At 36.2% G+C, this 19,778-nt stretch overlaps 1 protein-coding gene and 1 non-coding gene across 2 annotated transcripts in view; one reads left to right on the forward strand and one right to left on the reverse strand.

The window, feature by feature from the left end:
- Positions 1-10,855: 10,855 nt before the first annotated feature.
- LOC131154656 (small nucleolar RNA R71) lies at positions 10,856-10,961 on the forward strand. Its single transcript, XR_009136572.1, has one exon. It is a non-coding gene; the product is annotated as a small nucleolar RNA R71 (small nucleolar RNA).
- A 3,556-nt stretch (positions 10,962-14,517) lies between these two features.
- The window catches only part of LOC131153384 (serine/threonine-protein kinase 1), an 86,482-nt gene continuing 81,221 nt past the window's right edge, over positions 14,518-19,778 (reverse strand). The window contains exons 16-18 of the mRNA XM_058105657.1: positions 15,232-15,432; positions 15,057-15,142; positions 14,518-14,797 (exon numbers count right to left, since the gene is read on the reverse strand). Of these exons, the coding sequence (XP_057961640.1) occupies positions 14,698-14,797; positions 15,057-15,142; positions 15,232-15,432 (387 nt within the window). The 3' untranslated portion in view covers positions 14,518-14,697. The remainder of the gene's footprint in view (positions 14,798-15,056; positions 15,143-15,231; positions 15,433-19,778) is intronic.

Genomic DNA, 19,778 nt, shown 5'->3' on the forward strand with positions numbered 1-19,778 from the left:
CCTGCAAAAAATAAATTAAAGTTTTTATATATATATATATATATATATATATATATATATATATATATATAACATCAATTAAATGTATGATAAAAAAAATAAATAAAATAAAATAAAAAAAATAAACTTCACATATACACATGCGCGTGTGTGGCTTGAATGAAAAACACTCACCGAGGGGGCGCAGGGTTGTCAGAAACTGTGGGGGTGGTTCTCAACTGCTGGTATGGGTGCGGCTGCTGTAGTTGGTTCGGAAGGGGGAGATCTCAGTGGTTGCAGACAGCTGCAGAGGGTGGTGCCGTTGTGTTCGGGAGAGAGTGACGGCGACGGCAATGGCTGGGTTGGTTACAGCCGAGGCTGAATGTTGTGACCGCGTTGCAGCAGTCTGGAAGGTAGCTTCGAGTGTCTTTGCAGGGGCTGACGGTGTTAATATGGTGCTGAGATGAGGATGGCGTTGCTGGTTCGTCGGAGGCCGGAGCTGCGAGGATGATGGTTGGAGGTGCGGGTGAGTTGTGGAGCTGAGGATGGTGGTTCTTTTGGTGTGATGGAGCGGTGGGGAGGGATGGAGATGAGAGAGTGTGGCGGCGGCGAAGAAGAAGAAGAAGCAGCCAAAAAGAAGAAGAAGAGCCAGAAGCAGAAGGAGGATTTTTTTTTTTTTTTTTTTTGCTTTGGTTCCTCTCCGGTGTGTGCGCAGCCCACCCCCCGCCCCCCCCCTACCTAATGGTCTTGGAATGTGCCTTTTTAAAGGCATCTCTCCCTAAAACCCTAAAATCCTTTCTTTTTTTTTTATTTTTTATTTTTTATTTTTATGCTTTTATTCCTATGGTAATAATGAAAGAGGAAATAATATTAATAATAATAATCATAATAATACCAATATCAATAAGGTAATAATAATAATAATACTACTAAATAGTAAATAGTAATAAATAATTATAGTAAAAATAAAAATAATAAAGATAAAATAATAATAATGATAATAATAAATAAATAATAGTGATAATAATAAATTACTTATAATAATATAGGAAAATAAATAACAATAATAATAATAATAATAATAATAATAATAATAATAATAATAATAATAATAAAATAACAATAATAATAATAATAATAATAATAATAATAATAATACTAATAATAAAGTATCAATTTTGAATAATAATAATAATAATAATAATAAAAATAAATAAATAAATAAATAATATATCAAAAACAATAAAATAAATGAAAAATAAAAGTAATTATAATAAAGTAAAAATAAAATAAAGATAATAAACGTACTAGTAATAATAATAAAAATGAAAAATAACAATAATAATAATGATAATAAAAATACAAGCAAAATAATAGTAAAGTACTAATAATAATAATAATAATAATAATAATAATAATAATAAATAAATAAATAAATAAATAAATAAATAAATAATAAGAGGGGACCCCTTATTCTATTTGGCTAGGGCAAAAGTAGGGTGTCTACATCAAAAGAATAATATAGAGCATTCATAGCACTTGAATTTAATTGCAACGTCTTATGGTCATTGTCGGTCATCTCTTTTTCCTCATTAGTTGTTTCTTTGCCATCCACAATTTTAGTAGGGATAAGGTCACCTTGTGTGACAACTTTCCATTCTTTCCAATCCATAGTTTGTAAGTAAAATCTCATTCTTTGTTTCCAAAAGGTGTAGTTTACACCGTAGAAAATAGGAGGTGTAGATGAGGATTGACCTTCAGCAAAAGGAGATACACCTAGGTGTGCCATATAGATCTTTATGTAACTTCTAATTTAAGATTTACTACAACCCTCTTTGATGCCAATTGAAAAGTAAGGTATACTCCCAAGAGGAGGGGTGAATTGGGATTATAAAAAAAAATTCTTTACAAATTCTTTTTGATAAATTCCTTTAGTTAGTTTTGAATCCCAACTTTTCTTTTCAGCTATCACACACAAACACAATGATTAAGTATCCTTTGAACTCTAACCAATCTCAATTACACAAGTATAATTGGTTTGCAATGACCAAAACTCAATCCAATCAATAAGATAAGCTTGACTTCACAATAAAATAGAAATTTCAACAAGCCTTCAAAATTCAGATTTTGATATCAAACAAGTTACTTACGTTTAAATCTATTAATGTACTTTGATATTTATCAACGTACTTCCTTTAATCAAGATTTCCACAATCAACGTACTTTTTTAAATCAAGGTTTCCGCAATTATCAAAGTCAAATTAATTTCCAACAATTAACTAAGCATCTGCACAATTTATAAATGCTAAAAATTAAAGAGAGTATGGCAAGGAGAGTGACATCATATTTTTACAAGGTTTAGTCCAAGACTTACGTCCTTGCCCCAAGAAAACCACTATGAGGATTTTTCTTTCCTACCTTTTTATCAGGCCAAAGTTACGACCTCTCTAACAAGAATCCCATCTTGTTAGTACAATGATCCAATCCCTAAACCGTCAACAAATCTCCTTAGCAAGAATCCCCTCTCGCTAGTCCAAAAATTCAATAACTTGAATCATAAAAAACAACAAGATACAATTTGTATACAATAACACTCTCAAAAGAGTTGATTAGTACAATTGAATGCGCCACAGAAAATACTTCAATTAAATATAAATATAAGAAGAATTAAAGCTCAAAAATTTATCATCAGGTTCTATTTTGGATTTGAATTTCTCCGTAAGTGAGCAAAGAACTGTGTGATATGATCATCAAAGATTTCAGCAAAAAAACTTTAGCTGAGTGTATGCAGTGAGAGTTTAGAGACAATATAGCTTGAATGTTGTTTGCAATTAATTAGTGGTTGAAGTCCTTTGGTTTCTCATGTGTTTATAGATGAAAAAAGCTTCTATTCCGTGTTTCCCAAGTTCTTTGAGTATTTCCCAAGATTTCGTAAATTTTGAGGTCCAAAAAATTAAATTTGGAAACTTTTCTTCGCTGTTTAAATTTGATCGTTACGAAGTACAGTCGACTGTTCTATTGGGGTCAGTCGCCTGTGCTTTTAAAAACCAGTGAAATTTCAAAATTAGAATGGAGTTAGTCGCCTGTACTTATGGGGTCAGTTGACTGAGCCTGTTTTGTGTTCCCAATTTTTTTCAACATAAAAGTGCAATCGCCTAAACGTGCAACAACATATGCTTTTTCATTTTTGTTTCTAAAAACCTTTGTTAACTTTTATACTTGCCCCATTGCTTTGAGACTTTTGAAAATATTTTCTGGGGTTTTCAAAATTTTGGTCTCTAAGTCAATATTGAAACTTAAGAGCTTCAATGCATACATATCAACATTAAATGAAGTACTTAAACGTTCTAAGCACTAGGTTTTCATGCTTGTCTTTCTTGAGTCCATCTTGTCTTCAAGCTTCAATATGATTTAAGCTTCATCAAATTTTTTCTATCTTTGAGTCCATATTTTAAGTATACTTTAAGCTTTCATTTGATCACTTGTCTTTGGAGTATAATCTTTCAACAAATCTTGTGAGCACTTAATCTTGAACTTATATGCTTGATTCTTGAAACACCATCACTTACCAAAAGATGTTAAGTTCCCTTGATTTGTTGCCATCAAAATAAGATTTGTAAGCCTTGTTAGGCCAACATGTGGTACATATTTTCCTATTGGAGAAGCACTAGTATTGTATACAAAATTTATATTTGCTGTTGTATTCCAGGTGTGGCCTGAGGAGGTGTTGATCTAGCCTATAAAGATCAGTTGTAAAGGTTGGGGTCAACCCTATAATCTGACCTGGGGTTTTCCTCACCCAATAAGGAGAGGAAATTGTAACCAGTGTTGCTCCACTTGTAAGTGGGCATTAGTGGAATCCTCGAGCTAGTTAGCTAGAGGCGGGGACATAGGCACAATTGTCGAACATCGATAATATATCATGTATCTCTGTTCTTTTATTTCTCCTTACTTTCCTGCGTTTACTTGCTTATTTGTATTTTCTGAATTCATTGCACGTTTATTTAATTATGTATTTGTATACGCTTGAGTAATACTAGAACAGCTTTATCTGCCTAACTTATATGAGCGTCCTTGTATCTGTTGAATTGGAATTGACTAGAAAAGACGTTACGTTGAATCATACTGGTTGTGAATAGAATTAGAATAGAAGTGACCTAAAATTTTTTAAATATCCAATTCACCCCCCCTCCCTCTTGGGATTACACCAATATTATCACTTCTTGCTTTAAATATAAACTTTTAATGAACTCTTCAAGCACTTGAGATCTTGATCCTTTATCAAAACATTTGAGCTCTAAAACTTCACTTAACCAAACATGTTAAGTACCTTTGATTTGTTATTATCCAAATAAAATTCTAAGCCCTATTAGGCCAACATAGATGTTTGACCATGCATGTTTTTCCTCACATACGAGAGTGACCCTATCTTCTTGAGTATTTTTTAGAGTATACCGGTGAGGTTGAGTCAAGACAACCATTATGTCGGTGTTCGAGGTTAACCCAAGTGCAATGAATCATTCACTTTACATATGCCTTGTGATTATGCTTGTTTATGCTCAGATTTATATGATGATATTAATTCTAAATTATAATTGCTGGTTGATTCTTTATAGGTTATGATTTTCTTGATGGCTATACACTATTTAGACATGTATGTGTGATTTGGTCCGGAGTTGTCTTTATAATGGAGTTATCTATGGAGGAGCCTAATTGTAATAATGTTATATTCCTATATGTGAAATGGCATGATTACCTTAAGGTTTGAAACTTCCACTTGCCCACTAGTTTGGGGGTGGTATGGTGTGGCGACTTTGTGGGTAATGGTGTACCATTGAACAAGGGCTGTGAAGTCGTGATTGAGGAAGTGGGATCCCCCATCACTAATAGCTCTAGGGAAAAAGAAGCGACTAAAAAAACCTTTAAGGAAATGAACGACTACCTAATGGTCATTGGTCTTAGTAGCTATTGCCTCGACCCACTTCGAAATGCAATCAATAGCCACCAATATATACATATTCCCATAAGAAGGGATAAAAGGACCCATAAAATCAATCCCCCAAACATAAAAAAGTTCTACTACTAAGATTGGGCTCAAAGGCATCATGTCACACCTAGAGATATTGCCAGTATGCTGACATCATGAACATGATTGACAAACCTCATGAGCATCTCGGAAGAGTGTTGGCCAAAAGAAGCCAATTTGAAGTACTTTGGCTGCAGTTTTACTCCTACCGAAGTGACCACCACATTCTAAAGTATGACAAGACTCCAGGATGTTGCGGTATTCACTTTCAGGGACACAATGCCAAATGATGGAGTCTGGGCCTATTTTAAACAAATTCAGGTCTTCCCAGATGTATTGGCGCACTTAGGAGAGGAACTTGTCTTTTTCCCGTCGTGTCCAGTTATGAGGGATGACTCCCGTGGCTAAGTAGTTTGCAATCGTAGCAAACCATGGGAGCTGGGAAGACACCACAAAAAGCTGCTTATTGGGAAAGGAATCTTTAATTGGATATGGGTCAGTAGACCCTTTGATTAAGATTCAGGATAAATGATTTGCTACATGGTTCTTTGTCCCCTTCCCGCCCCGGATTTCATAATCAAACTCTTGTAGGAGTAGTATCCACCTAATCAGCCTAGGATTGGTCTCTTTCTTAGTAAGAAGTGTTGGGCTAACATGGCAATCAAATCTTGTTTTGATGATAAAAATAAAGGTTAATTTAACAAGTTATTGTTTAAGTGATGATATTTCAGGAAACCTTGTATGACAAAGGTCAAAAGGATCAAAGAAATGAAAGTTCAAGATCACAAGTACCATAAAGCCATACTTCATCAACAAAGTGATCAAAAGAGAGCTCAAAAGGACTTAGATGTTTAAAACATGTGGAAGCTTAAAGAATATTAAAGCTTAAGTCTAAGAGGATTCAAAGCAAAGATATGAAGACTTCAAGCTTAGAGAGATTTTATGTTTTTAGAATGACTTATATAAGTACTTCATTATAAATATCAGTTTGAAATGCTTTGAATCTCATTAGGGGTTGATATGGACTTAGAGATCTTATTTTGAAAATCCCGAAAAAATATTTTTAAAGCAATAAAGCAAGATGGCTAAGAGTGTTTGAAACTAAATTGAAAAAATAGATTTTATAACTGTTCAGGCAACTGAACTTTTGACCTCAGGCGCCTGAAGATTTTTCAGAAGAAATTCTGAAATAGGCAGTGTAGGCCCAGCGACTGAACCCTGAAACCTTAGGCGCCTGACCCTGTTTCAAGTTAAAAAATTACACTGTGTTCAAAAGGCTCAGGCGATTGACCCCGAAGCCTCAGGTGTCTGACCCTTGTTAATGACTATAATTTTTAAAGTTTTTAAAATTCAAATTTATATTGCTTGTGCCGTAAACTTCGTATAAACTTGGGAAACACTCCAATGAATTAAACACTTTTTGGGCCTATAAATACATGATTTCTCAAATCAAATTAGTACCTAGAATTGAAAATATGTTTTCAAGCCATATTGCTCTTTCTCTCTCAAAGCTCTCTTGCTTACACATTCATACTGAGATTTGCTAAGATGTAATGAGTCTCTAATCACTCTTATCTAAGCTCAAACCTCTGAGTTACTGATTCATATCTAGAGAAGAATTTCGATAAAATATTTCTTAAGCTTCAATTTAGTTTCTCTTTGATATTTGTTTTGAAGTATATTAGCTGAGCTCTATTTGTACTAACCAGCTCTATCTAAGAGCATCTCTTGTACAAAAGAAATATTTCTTGTTTCCTTGTTTCTTTGACAGTTCAAGTCATTGGATTGTTGTAAACCGAGCGTGGGGTATTGCTTGGAGAGGGGGCTCTACCCTAAAGGAGGGATTTTAAACGGTTTGTTCCACCTGCAAAGGAACGTTATAGTGGAATCCTTAGGTCGTCTTGCCTAAGGCAAGGACGTAGGCTAGGTATAAGCTGAACCTCGTAAAAAACTCGGTCTCACTTTTAACCTTTACTTTTTAAATTTTCAGCATATATAAATTGTGTTTCTAAGTGTAGGTAGTTGAAAATTGAGATTGAGAAAAACTTTTAATTTAAGAAAGTACGTTGATTAATATTTTGCGGAAACCTTAAAGGGAGTAACGTTGATTAATCATTTGCGAAAATCTTGGTTAAAAGAAGTGCACCAATATTCATTCATACATGGCTTTATTTAAATCTCAAAGTTGAGTTTTTGCAAATGCTAAATCAAAGAGGTGTTGCAGCTCTTACAATTTGTTAAGTATCGTGTGTTTGAATGATTGGTTGATTATTATTGTTAAAGCTATTTGGCTTGTGTTGATATTGAGTGTGGATTGTGGTTGGTTTAATTGAGCATTTAAAATCAAAACATTCTTATGTGTTTGCTAAGTATAAAAAAGGTTGTGAATTTATAATAATAAAAAAAAAAACTTAAAAGAATTTTATAAACCCAATTCACCTCCCCTCTTGGGACTACAACCTAGTTTTCAAGAAGGTATCGCAACATGGCATGGTCGGAGTACATAATGACCTTAGACCCTAGAAGATAAGAGCGGAATTTGTCGAGGGAAAAAACTATCGCTAGAAGCTCTTTCTCGGTAATGGTATAGTTCAATTTTGCTCCTTGAAGAGTCTTATTAGCATAGTAAATCACATGGGGTAACTTGTCCACCCATTGTCCCAACACAACACCTACAGCATAGTCTGATGCTTCGCATATGATTTCGAATGAAAGAGCCCAATCGGGTGGCTACATTATAGGGGCAGAGGAGAGCAACGTCCTGAGAGTTTCAAATGCAATAAGACAATGTTCGTCAAACTTAAAGGGTGCATCCTTGAGTAACAAGTTGGTCAAGGACCGGGAAATTTTGCTGAAATCTTTAATGAACCGCCAGTAAAAACCAACATTCCCAAGGAATGACCGCACTTGCTTTGCAGAAGTAGGAGGAGGAAGCTTGGAGATAAACTCTATCTTGGCCTATCTACTTCAATCCCCCTAGAGGAGACGATGTGCCCCAACACAATGCCCTCTTGAACCATAAAATGGCTCTTTTCCCAACTCAACACTAAATTCGCCTCAACACATCGCTCAATGACCTTGGACAAGTTTTCGAGGCATGCATCAAAGGAGGGTCCGAACATAGAGAAATCATCCATAAATACCTCAAGGAATTTTTTAACCATGTCGGAAAAGATGGCTAGCATGCACCTTTGAAATGTCATTGGTGCATTGCATAGCCCAAAGGGCATCCTCCTATATGCAAAGATTCCAAGTGGGCAGGTGAAGGTAGTCTTCTCCTGATCATTTGAATGGACTATGACCTGATTATATCCTGAATAGCCATCCAAGAAGCAATGGAAATTTTGCCCTACTAATCTCTCCAATATTTGATCGATGAATGACAATGAGAAGTGGTCTTTCTAAGTGAGGTTGTTGAGTTTTGGATAATCAATACACACACCCCACCCATTAGTGACATGCGTGGGTATACCTTCACCCTTTTCATTTTCAACAATAGTGATCACAAATTTGTTGGGAACCACTTGCTTAAGGCTCACAAATTCTCTATCTAAGACGGAAAATATGATCCCTGCATCTAATAGTTTGACCACTTCCTTCAAAACCACTTCCTTCATATTGCTATTAAACCTCCATTGCATCTCAAGAATGGGTTTAGCATTCGGTTCAAGGTGAATTTGATGCATGTAGACAGATGGATCTATACCCGTGAGGTCAGCCACCGACCACCTTATGGCTTTCATATGTTTTTTCAAAACATAAATGAGCCTAGACTCCTATGAACCTTCTAAGATGGATGATATAATAACAGATAGGGTCTCTTGGGGGCCTAAGAAAACATAGTTAAAAGAAGTTGGTAGAGGCCTTAACTCAAGTGATGGTGGGAGCTAAATAGAAGGATGTGCTGGAACACTAGAGAGAGTCAGAAGATTTTCAAACCTAGCCTTCTAGGGCCTTTTTTTTTTCTAGGTTAGAGGCCGATTCAATAATAGTAGAGGTGTGTGCACATGGACCCTCTAATCCTGAAGTAGAAGGCTAATCAATTGGAGGTGTATTCTTAGAGGAAGCATTCAAAAGAGTCCAAGAGGTTTCCTTCTTGACATCGCCATCAATCATGTCTATATCCTCAAATGGAATATCATCAGGTGGTTTTCGGGGGTTGCGGAACACGTTCAACCTTTCATGTTACCAAATGATATGTACATAACACTGGTTTTACATTGGATGCTTGCATTAGTTATGGCTAAAAATGGTCTACCCAGAAGGATCAAACCCGATTACTGCATTGGATCGGTAGGTTTCATATCTAAAACCAGGAAATCAATAGGATAAAAGAACTTATCAACCTTTACTAGGACATCCTCTTCAATACCCCGGGGCTTTTTGACGGATTGGTTGGAAAAACGTAAGGTGACTAGGGTAGGCTGCAGTTCTCCTAAACCAAATTTCTCATAGACCGAGTAAAGAAGTATGTTCACACTTGCTCCCAAATCCAAGAGGACCCTATCGATAGTGCACTCTTCGATTACACACGAGTTGGTGGCAGCATCGGGGTCCTTAAGTTTGGGGAGAATAGAACATAGAAGAATTAAGTTCATATTCTTAGTCTTTTTAACTCCTTTGTTAAGATGCACCTTAGATTTATGCTTGTAGGTGCATAGATCCTTGAGAAACTTAGCGTAAGCATGCACTCGCTTAATGGCATCTAAGAGAGGAAGATTGATCTTTGATTACCTGAGGGTGTCCAATTTGGATTCCTCAATTTCTTCCTTCTTTGGTTTGGAATGTGCCTGAAGGGCTACTGAGTATGGAATTGGGGGGATATAATGTGGCTTTGCTTTTCCCGCAAAGGGCATGGAACCTTCGAGTTTTTTTATCATCATCTCCTTACTCATGCTCTTTTTCAACTTCTCCACTACCCTACCACTTCGAAGAGTGGTCACCGCCTGAGCCTACTCATGAAACGATGAGGGGCCTGTGTCCAATTCACATTCTACTCCATGTGGACCTTTAGGGTACACTGGAGGCTGCTTTGGGAATTTACTCTTATCCCGTCGATTCAAAGAAGTAGCTAGTTGGCCCATTGAGGCTTCTAGCTTAGCGATAGACTGAGAGTTAGAGTGGATTAATTACCTATCGACGTGGTTATTAGCTTCAATGCCCTTAAGGGTTCTCAACACTGTCTCCTAGAAAGATTTGTTATATTCGAGTTAAGGAGGAGAAGGATGTTGAGAGGATAAAGTTTCAAGAGCAAAAATAGGACGATTTTGAGAATTTGGGCATGGGTGGGTAGGTGGAGGATTAGGGCTTTGTTGAGATCTTTGGGCTTGAAACCCCAAAGCTTGTGGCCTCGAGGAGAAGTTAGAGTGTTGTTTCCACCCAGGATTGTACGTGTTGGAGTAAGGATCGTTTGACGGCCTATTATACCAATTGTGGGTAACTTTTACTTCTTCCTGCACAAACTCAGGCTGGGAAAGCATGTGTGGGCAATCATAACAGGTGTGTGAAGGGTTTGAGTAGATGGCGCACACCTCTGCACACGCCGCAGGTTGTGATTGCCGTCTTAAGGACAATAACCGATCTAGCTTTTGAATGATTGTGTGCAGGGTAGGTGCTAGGCAGTGGCTTGAGGCCAACTCATAAACTCCCCTAGGTTTTGAAATGGATGGTGCGGACGGTCTATGAGTAGCAATAGTGTGCTGCTGAGAGTTCTCAATTAGGTTCTTAAAGAGAACCCAACCCTTATTCTCATGCTTAGCGAGGAAAATACCTCCACATGATGTATCTACAATTGAGCTATCTCACTTGGCCAACCTTTCATAGAAAGTTTGGACCAATTGCCATTTAAAAACCTGATGATGAGGGAATTTACAGAGTAAGTCCCTAAAACGCTCCTAGATCTCAAAGAAAAGTTTGCCATCCATCTTTAAAAAACTCGTGATGGCTCTCTAAAACTGATTAGTCTTCTCAATTAGGAAGTACTTCTTTAGAAAATATTTGGTTTTATCCTTCAAAGAGAACGGAAAGAGCCTAACATGGAGAGCGTCATCGCTAAAATTGGGTATACAAATGGTGGAACAAATCTCCAAGAACTCATCCAGATGCTGGTAAGAATTTTCTATAGAATTCCTATGAAAGGTGGGTAGCATCGAGATGATAGAAGTCTTTATCTTGAATTGTGCTGCCTGAATATCTAAGAATTGGATGCAAGATGACGAAGTGTATGCATTAGCTACAAAGTAGACCCTAAGAGACCGAAGGGGTTGCTCTCCCACCATAGGTAGGCCGGGAGCTTGGTGTTTCGGGATTTGATCAGCAGGAACTGGCAGGTTTTGTTTGGCCATAACTTTTGGTTCACACCACTCGGCAAACTCAGGACTCAAGGTTGGCTTCCCAAGGGACGTACAAGATTTCTTAATCTCGGGGTCTATGGGAATCAACCCTGGTTCTAAAGAACGCAAACCAAACATACACAATTTAGGCACAGAGATTCAAGACTTCAATATATAAACCAAAAAAAAAAAAAACAAAAACAAAAACAAAAATACTTACAAACAAAGAAACAATATACTAGATGAGAAATTGGCTAATAGCTATACCCTAGTCCCCAACAACCGCGCCAAAATTTGGTAAGCTCGGCAAGGCTTGGGTCCTTAACTACCAAAAATAAAATTTATACTACCTAACAATCCCAAGCTCAATAGAAAGTGGGAAAGTTGTGTGTCGATCTATAGGGACTAAACTGTGTAGTTATAAACCTTTCCTCAATTTGTCTATTATTGCCTCGTGTAAAAGAAAGTGAAAAAGATGGTATTTTTCAATGGGTGTTTTCTAACAACTACTGGAAATCATATAAAATCTAAGTTAACCCTACTCCTACAAAGTAATGCTCATACATGAATTAGACTCAGGATGTCGTGCCTCTAACTACGCTCAACTAGCTATAGGGTAGCAAGCGGGAGAGAGTCATTCGAGGGCACAGGGTAGCAAGGGTGCACCAACCGTCCGGAGCACGGTCGGGAACTGGAGTATACCCTGTTTCAACGATCATACGAGCACCTCCGCGGTTCCATAGCCAAATACTTCTATCTGGTTAAGACTATAGTAGTGCTTATCCTATCATGCAAGACTTCATCAACATCAAAGCAGTAAATCAAAGCATGTAAAGGAAAGCAGGAAAAATGGTTTCTTATTACAAACGGATTCCTCTGTCACTAACGATCATAAATACAAAAGAGAACCACAGTAGGAATGTAAAGGAAAGCAAGTAAAACTACTCTATCGTGGTTCTCAATGATGTTCTATCACTAACCCAGAATTGGCCAAAAAGGAACCCAGAACTCATGTTCGTAGTGAATATTTATAGGCTCCAGGGTTTTCAAGGTTTGATTTTCAGTTTAGTAAAGTTTGTAGGAAAGCTCGCGCAGAAGATTGTTGCTGTCGACCAAGTCACTCCTATGCTTCCCTTGATTACACCTTGGTTAAGACTCACACGAAAACAGGGACTTGAATCTTTAGCACTTTTGACTGAGTTGCTCCATAGGGGCTTGTTAGTCGAGTTGATGGTCAAGACTTGTAGTATCACCAACTTCAGGAAATCTCAAGAACTCGACATAGTCGCCCCTCATGGTCTCTCTAGTCAAACACTTCGTCGACACTCTCGGTAGTTTTGGCTTCAGTATGCTTCAGTATCTTGACGTGGTCGCTTCTTGAGAGCCACTTGGTCGAAGACTTGGTCGATCCTTGCAGCAATTCTTCTTCATTCTAAAACCTTGGAGTCTGCAGATGATGACTAAGTCGCTCCTTGTGTTGCTAGTCGCACCACTTGGTCGAACATAGTATTCTTTTCTCCTAGTGATTCGGAACTTGGCTAAACATCTGAATTGAGCTTTGTGGACTCCAAATTCTCCTTTAACTTCTCGTATGCCTAACTCTTTGGTTTTAACTTGTTTTTCCTGAAAAGACCAACAAACCCTTACATAGCTCCGAACAATTATAACAATGGGTAAGTACATAATAAAGTAAAGATAAACAAAGGTAGATGAGGGTTTAAAATCATGCATTTTAGGGACTCTCCCCGAAAATGTTGCAACAATCTTGCATTATATGTGAAAACAAGTGATGTATGTATAATTGTTCATGTTATATTTTTATGTAATTAATGAATGTTGCAACAATCTTGCATTATATGTGAAAACAAGTGATGTATGTATAATTGTTCATGTTATATTTTTATGTAATTAATGAATTAGTTTCATCTTTTATTTTTGTTTGCTATGTTTGTGACATTTCTCATTATAACAGTATGATTTATAGTAAATTGTTGAATAGAGACTAACAAATTTAACTAAAAATTATAATTTATTTAAAATGTCTAAAAATAATGACAATAAAATGTAAAATTAAAATGTCTTAGAATATATTTATTTGTTATTCATAATTGATTGCAAATTAATTAATATATTTTGGTATTACATTATTCATTATTCAACAGACTTGTTAAAAGTATTTTAAGAAATAAAGGGTGGATACCAAAATTAGCTATAACAATAAAAATTATTGCTTTGAATAGGTAAAAATTATAAAAGGATTAATATATTTTAGCACAAGTGGTAAAAGTTTAGGACCAGCTCACTCATAACATAGTTATATTTTTCCTTTTCAAAATTCTAATGAATTATAAAAATGTCATTTTTTTAAAAAGATTTAAATATTTGTATAAAAAGTTTTTCAATTTTTCTATGCAAATGATAAAAATTGAAAATAATACAAACACTTTTAACGTAAAACTCGAAAGGTAAATGAAAACTGTTGCCCACAAATTGCTGTAGCAACGGGGCAAAGAAAAGGGTGCAAAGAAATTCAAATTGCCCGTTCTGTTAACCTTTAAATCCCAGTAAAACTGGCAAAGCAAATCAAATCGGTTCATGATGAATTTGATGAATTATTGAAAGAAAATATTACAATTCGATTAACTTACAAATATTATAAAGATTCAATCAAAATAATTCATGACAAATGACAAATAATCCATCATTCTCACTCCTATTTATTTATTTTTACTGTTCTATAAATAATTTATTTTATTACATAATAACTAAAATCATTTTTAAAATTATAATTAATAATTATTAAACATTTAAAAACCAATTTCAAAATTATAACTTTTTTATTTTTAAAATCATAAATGTAAGAGCTTCTGTTTTTCTATCACAAGAACCATTGAATATTTAAACTTGAATTTAAATGTAGGCATAGAATGGACCAAGAGCCGTGCAATGTAAGGCTAGAACTTGACCAATAAACCTTATGCTAATTGAATTAATGCCTAGTAAACATGGGCATAAAATTATCAATAAATTTAGATATTAATTATTGACAGATAGGTCGGTATTGTTCGGACGAAATCTTGACTCCGCTAACCAACTCATTTAGAGGCAAATAAAAATAAATTAAATCATATTCAATTCATTTAATGTACAGATCAATTACGAATCAGTTTAAGTAGGTAATTCAGTTCAAATTAACGAATTTTTGTTCATTCAGTGCTGTAGCAAAATGACATTATGTACACGATATACAGTGCCGAAGAGCCTTCCCTCTTCCCAAAGCTTTACAAATCAAAGCTAAAAAAGGACAAGGTATCAAAATCATACATCGAATAAAATACATTTCCCGCTGAGAATGACCATCTATAACCGAAGAATAGTCCGAAGTGTATCACAAAGGTTCTGAATAGTCTGTTGCTCATGTGCTGCTTGCATGTCCTGGAGTGGCATCTCTTCGTAACACCTGCCACAAATGGAAACCAACGATAAACAAAAAATAATAGATGGTTAAAATATAGAGCAATGAATTAGCTACCCATGATTGAGACACAGGTCCTGATCCCAAAAACCCTTGTAATTCAAATAACTAAACAGGTTCGGTAGTATTAAGGACATGAACAGAAATTCAAGCTTGTTCAATAATTTATTGCATTGAGTTTTCCAAGAATGGTAAACTGCCGGCCAGTCAACTGCAGAATAACATAACAGATAAATAGTAATACATTTTGTGGTAAGCTAAAGCCTGTGCTAGATTCAGTAGCGTTGAACTTGAAGTGAGTCTCTGGTACACACTTGAAGGAAGGGGCATCTGCAGCAAATCAAATAGCAGAAAATGTAAAAACCCAAGGAAACCTGCATATGTTCTCACACAGTTGTAGAGAGAGAGAGAGACTGAACCTCATTTTGACCCCTTCGCCCCTTCTTAGACTGCCCATCACCCGTAAAAAGCTCCTGCACTGCTTCTGCAGCTATTGTTCCACTATTATCCCGCTGTCTACCCCCCAGCCCATTGTCAGACAAAAGAGCAATTGGGGATATGTCAGTTGCCCGCAAGAATGGGATGGGCACTGTATTACCAGCTGCATATATGGACCAAAGCTACAATAACCATGAAACCTCGAGTAAGCAGGCAGTAAATCACACTGAGAAGAAACATATTGGGACAACTCCATTGTAAAATGAAACCACCCTAGAAAACTTAATACTCAACATGGTCAGTCAAAGCTGGATTTGGAAAGGTACATTATATTTGGAGAGATGAATAGTTTGGGTACAAGTGGAAAGAGCATCATCGATTTGGCTATGGAGACAAAAGATCCAAGCCAACTGTTAAAAAAAAAAAAGGGTAAAAAATTCCAAAGAAATTCTCTTTTCCTCGTTTAGAATAAAATGGGAAATGAATCAAGTAGAAGTATTCAATATGGAACAAAATGATAAACCTAATGCTGAATAAGAAACTACAAATGCTATTTCTTTAAACAAAAAGAGAAAATGAGTTCAGTCTTCAGACAGCCAGCTCAGGTATTGAGGATAAATAAATAAATAAATAAAACCACCGAAGTTAACAGAAAACATAGCACAACTCCATAAAATCTTCACCCCCTCATCCTTCCTAAACCCCTAAAAGTAGAAAACCATCCAACAAATTTGAATAAACTACACTGGTCAAACAAACCAAAAAGTATAATCCACATTCCACGCGGCAGAGCAATGTGGAATAAGATGAGTCCTTAAGGACTGCCAACCAAACAGAAGTACTCACCTTGGAAAAGAACCTTGGGGCCTCTTCAGTAGTGGAAAACAGTTCTATTTTACATTTTCAGTTTTCTAAAAAATAACAAAAAATGTCTCCTTGTTTTCCAGTTTCAACATTTGTAGAACATATCTTTTTACCTTTTTTCTTCTTTTCTATACAAACAATGAAAGATTGAAAATTAGATGCTTTTGTAATCCTTATACAAATTAAAAAATGAAAAATGAAACCTGTTTTCCACCTGTGAACTGGCCTCAGTTTTTCAAACATAATTCGTCAAGGGAGAGGCAGGATACTATGTGACTGTGAGAACAGAAAAATTTGCCTTTAGAACAACCCAATTCGTACAATCAGCCCTAGAGAAAGACCTGAAATCCCCATGCATCTAAATATTCACAAATTTCTTCTATCTCTGGAGTGACCATTCAAAGACAGCTCCGATACCAGTAATAACATAATTTGCATTATCTACTCTTTTTCGTTTTCTCTAAAAGTTTCTGACCCGTTTAGTTGTGAAAAATATTTTCCATCTAATAATTTTTAGTTTCCAAAAAATTATAAAAATTTAACTTTTTTTTTTCCAAGATTTGCATTTAAAAAAAAAAATTAAAGAGTTCGTTTAAATGAGCAAAATAATTTTTCATTTTTTATTTCTAGATTTCACAACAATTAAAAAACAAAAAAAAGAATTTATTTTTCAATTTTCCAAAATTTATATAAGGTAATTGTTGTTATATGTGGCTCATATGTTGAGTGGAACACATGTATGAAGAAAACATGGTAGAAAAATAGAGAAACCGACCTGTAGGAAGAAACCGGCAACGGTTTTGTTAAGGTGCAGAAGAAATAGTTGATGGATTTGTACTGTTATATCAACTATTTGGTCTTAGCATTAAACCGTCGACAATATGTCTAAAACCGTCAACGGTTTTGCTCGGTTACTCAACATTGGTTTTCGAATTTTGAATTGGGAAGTTGGATAGGTTGGGTTTCGAGGGGAAAATCTCCGAAAGGATTATATTTATATGTTGTATGTTGTAATCCATGTCTTTTTGACAGAAGATAGTGAAAAATCACTGCCGTTTGCTCCCGTGGATGTAGGCATTGCCGAACCACGTAATACTTCGTGTCATTATTTTTATTGCTTTCATATAATTTGAGTGATTGTGTTTTCTGTATAATTCATCGTTGGTTACTGCATTGTAATATCGTTTGCTTACACTGCGCATTCATTTGCGCAACAAATTGGCATAAGAGCATTAGGTTATAATGGCTTTTGAAATTTCTTTTACAAAGTTCGATGTTGTTAAGTTCAAAGGAATGGGAAATTTCGAACTATGGCGGAAGAGGGTTAAAAATTTATTAGTGCAGTAAGGTATGGTGAAGATATTATACGGAAGTCAACCGAAAGGCATGGACGAAACAAGTAGAAAGTGAAGGTTGTGGCGACCATCAAACTTTGTCTAGCTGATGACGTGTTGTATCACGTCATGGATGAAGAATCTCTGACAGTAGTTTGGCAGAAACTGAAAAGTCGGTATATGTCCAAGTCTTTAACGAACAAGTTATATCTTAAGCAGAAATTGTATTGACTCAAGATGGCGGAGGGTTTCGATTTGAACCAACACATCAATGTATTCAATTAGATAATAAGTGATTTGATGCGAGTTGATGTGAAGTTCAAGGAAGAAGACAAGGCGTTGATGCTACTGAATTCTCTACCTGCATCTCATACGTATGAACATCTGGTTACAACTCCGACATAGGGAAAAGAAATCCTAAATTTGGAAAAGGTTACAAGCGCTCCGCTAGGCTTTCATCAAAGGAAGAAGACTAGCGATGAGATTTCACAAGGTGAAGGGCTTGTGGTGAAGGGTAACCAGGAGCGTGGGAGAAGCAAGTTTCGAAGTGGATCGAGTAATTATAAATCTCGGTCTCAGTCCAAGAAGAAGGGCATATGATGTTTTAAGTGCGGAAAAAAAAGGCACATAAAATCGTAGTGTCCAGAAAAGGAAGAAGGAGAATGTAGAAAATCAAGAGGGTTTGTCCAAATCGGTGAATGTAGTCGAAGAAGGAGGCTTAGAGAGCAGTGATGGTGATATGTTTTTTTTTTTTTATTGGGTTTATATTGCCTCATGGATTCTTGGATCCTAGATTCGGCGTGTTCTTATCACATGACACCAAATAAAGATTGGTTTAGCATCTACAGGTCAGTAAATTCTGGTTCTCTTCTAATGGGAAATGATGCTTCATGCAAATTTGTTGGAATAGGAAATACAAGAATTAAAATATATGATGGTGTTATGAGAACATTATGTGATGTTAGGCACATTTCGAATCTACAAAAGAATTTAATTTCATTGGGCACTTTGGATTGTAACAAATTTAGTTACCAGTTTGAAAGTGGAGTAATGAAAGTGTGTAGTGATGGACAAAAATTAGCGGTTGTATACCATAGTTGTAGGTGGAGTTGCAGCTGCAAATTCGGAGTCAAATAATATTGTTTTGTGGCATATGCGGTTAGGGTATATGGGTGAGCGTGAAATGATGGACCTTCATAAGAGAAATCTTTTGAAGGGTGTCAAAACATGCAAGCTAAATTTCTACAGGTATTGTGTTCTTAAAAAACATAACAGGATATAATTCAAGTTAGCCACACACAAGACGGAGGGTATCCTTGACTACATTCATTCAGATGTTTGGGGACCGGTGAGGGTAGCATCATGGTGTGGATATATGTACTTCGTGAGCTTTATCGATGACTACTCACAAAAGGTCTGGGTGTACTTCATGTGACACAAGTCAGAGACGTTTTCCGAGTTAAAATTGTGGAAAGCTGAGGTGGAAAACCAAACCGGGAGAAAGATTAAGTGTCTCAGGTCAGACAATGGAACTAAGGACACATATTTGAGCTTCACATAGTTGTGCGAGTAGCATAACATAACAAGACATTTTACAGTACACAAGACATTACAACAGAATGGTGTGGCGCAAAGAATGAACCGAACTCTAGCTGAAAGGACTCGGTGTCTCAAGTTGAATGCAAGGCTTACTAAGAACTTCTGGACCGAGGCAGTGAATATGACGTGTTTCTTGGTTAACCGATCACTAAGGGCATCACTAGATGGGAAAGTTGCAGAGGAGGTATGGATAAGTAATATGGTAGACTACTCTAATTTGAGTATTTGGATGTCCAGTCTATGTGCACATTTCTAGTGAGGAGAGATCTAAACTTGATGCAATGTATAAACGTTGCATTTTTCTAGGGTATCAGAAAGGTGTGAAAGAGTTCAAGTTATGGGATCCAAAGGAAAACAATGTGGTGATCGGGAGAGACGTGGTTGTTCATGAGAAAGTCATGTTGCAGCATACTTAGGAGGAAGAAGAAGAGAAACGAGAGCTAGAAAACTATAGCAAAAATGAGCATGTAGTGCAGGTAGAGTTAAAGACTCAGGGCAGAGATGATAGTGTTCAGAATGTAGGAAGTTTTAACTCAGGAGACCAGCAGGATCACAATATAGTTATACACAGACTCAGACACACAATCAGGTCACCGCTTAGGTATGGATTTGATGATCTGGTGTCTTATGCATTTATTACTAGTTGCAAGAATCCTACTACTTTTGAAGAGCCGGTACACAGCTAAGAGAAAAGTAGATGGATAGGTGCTATGGTGGAGGAGATGGAGTCA

Source organism: Malania oleifera, chromosome 4 (genome assembly GCF_029873635.1).
Source record: "Malania oleifera isolate guangnan ecotype guangnan chromosome 4, ASM2987363v1, whole genome shotgun sequence".
Taxonomy (NCBI): Eukaryota; Viridiplantae; Streptophyta; class Magnoliopsida; order Santalales; family Ximeniaceae; genus Malania; species Malania oleifera.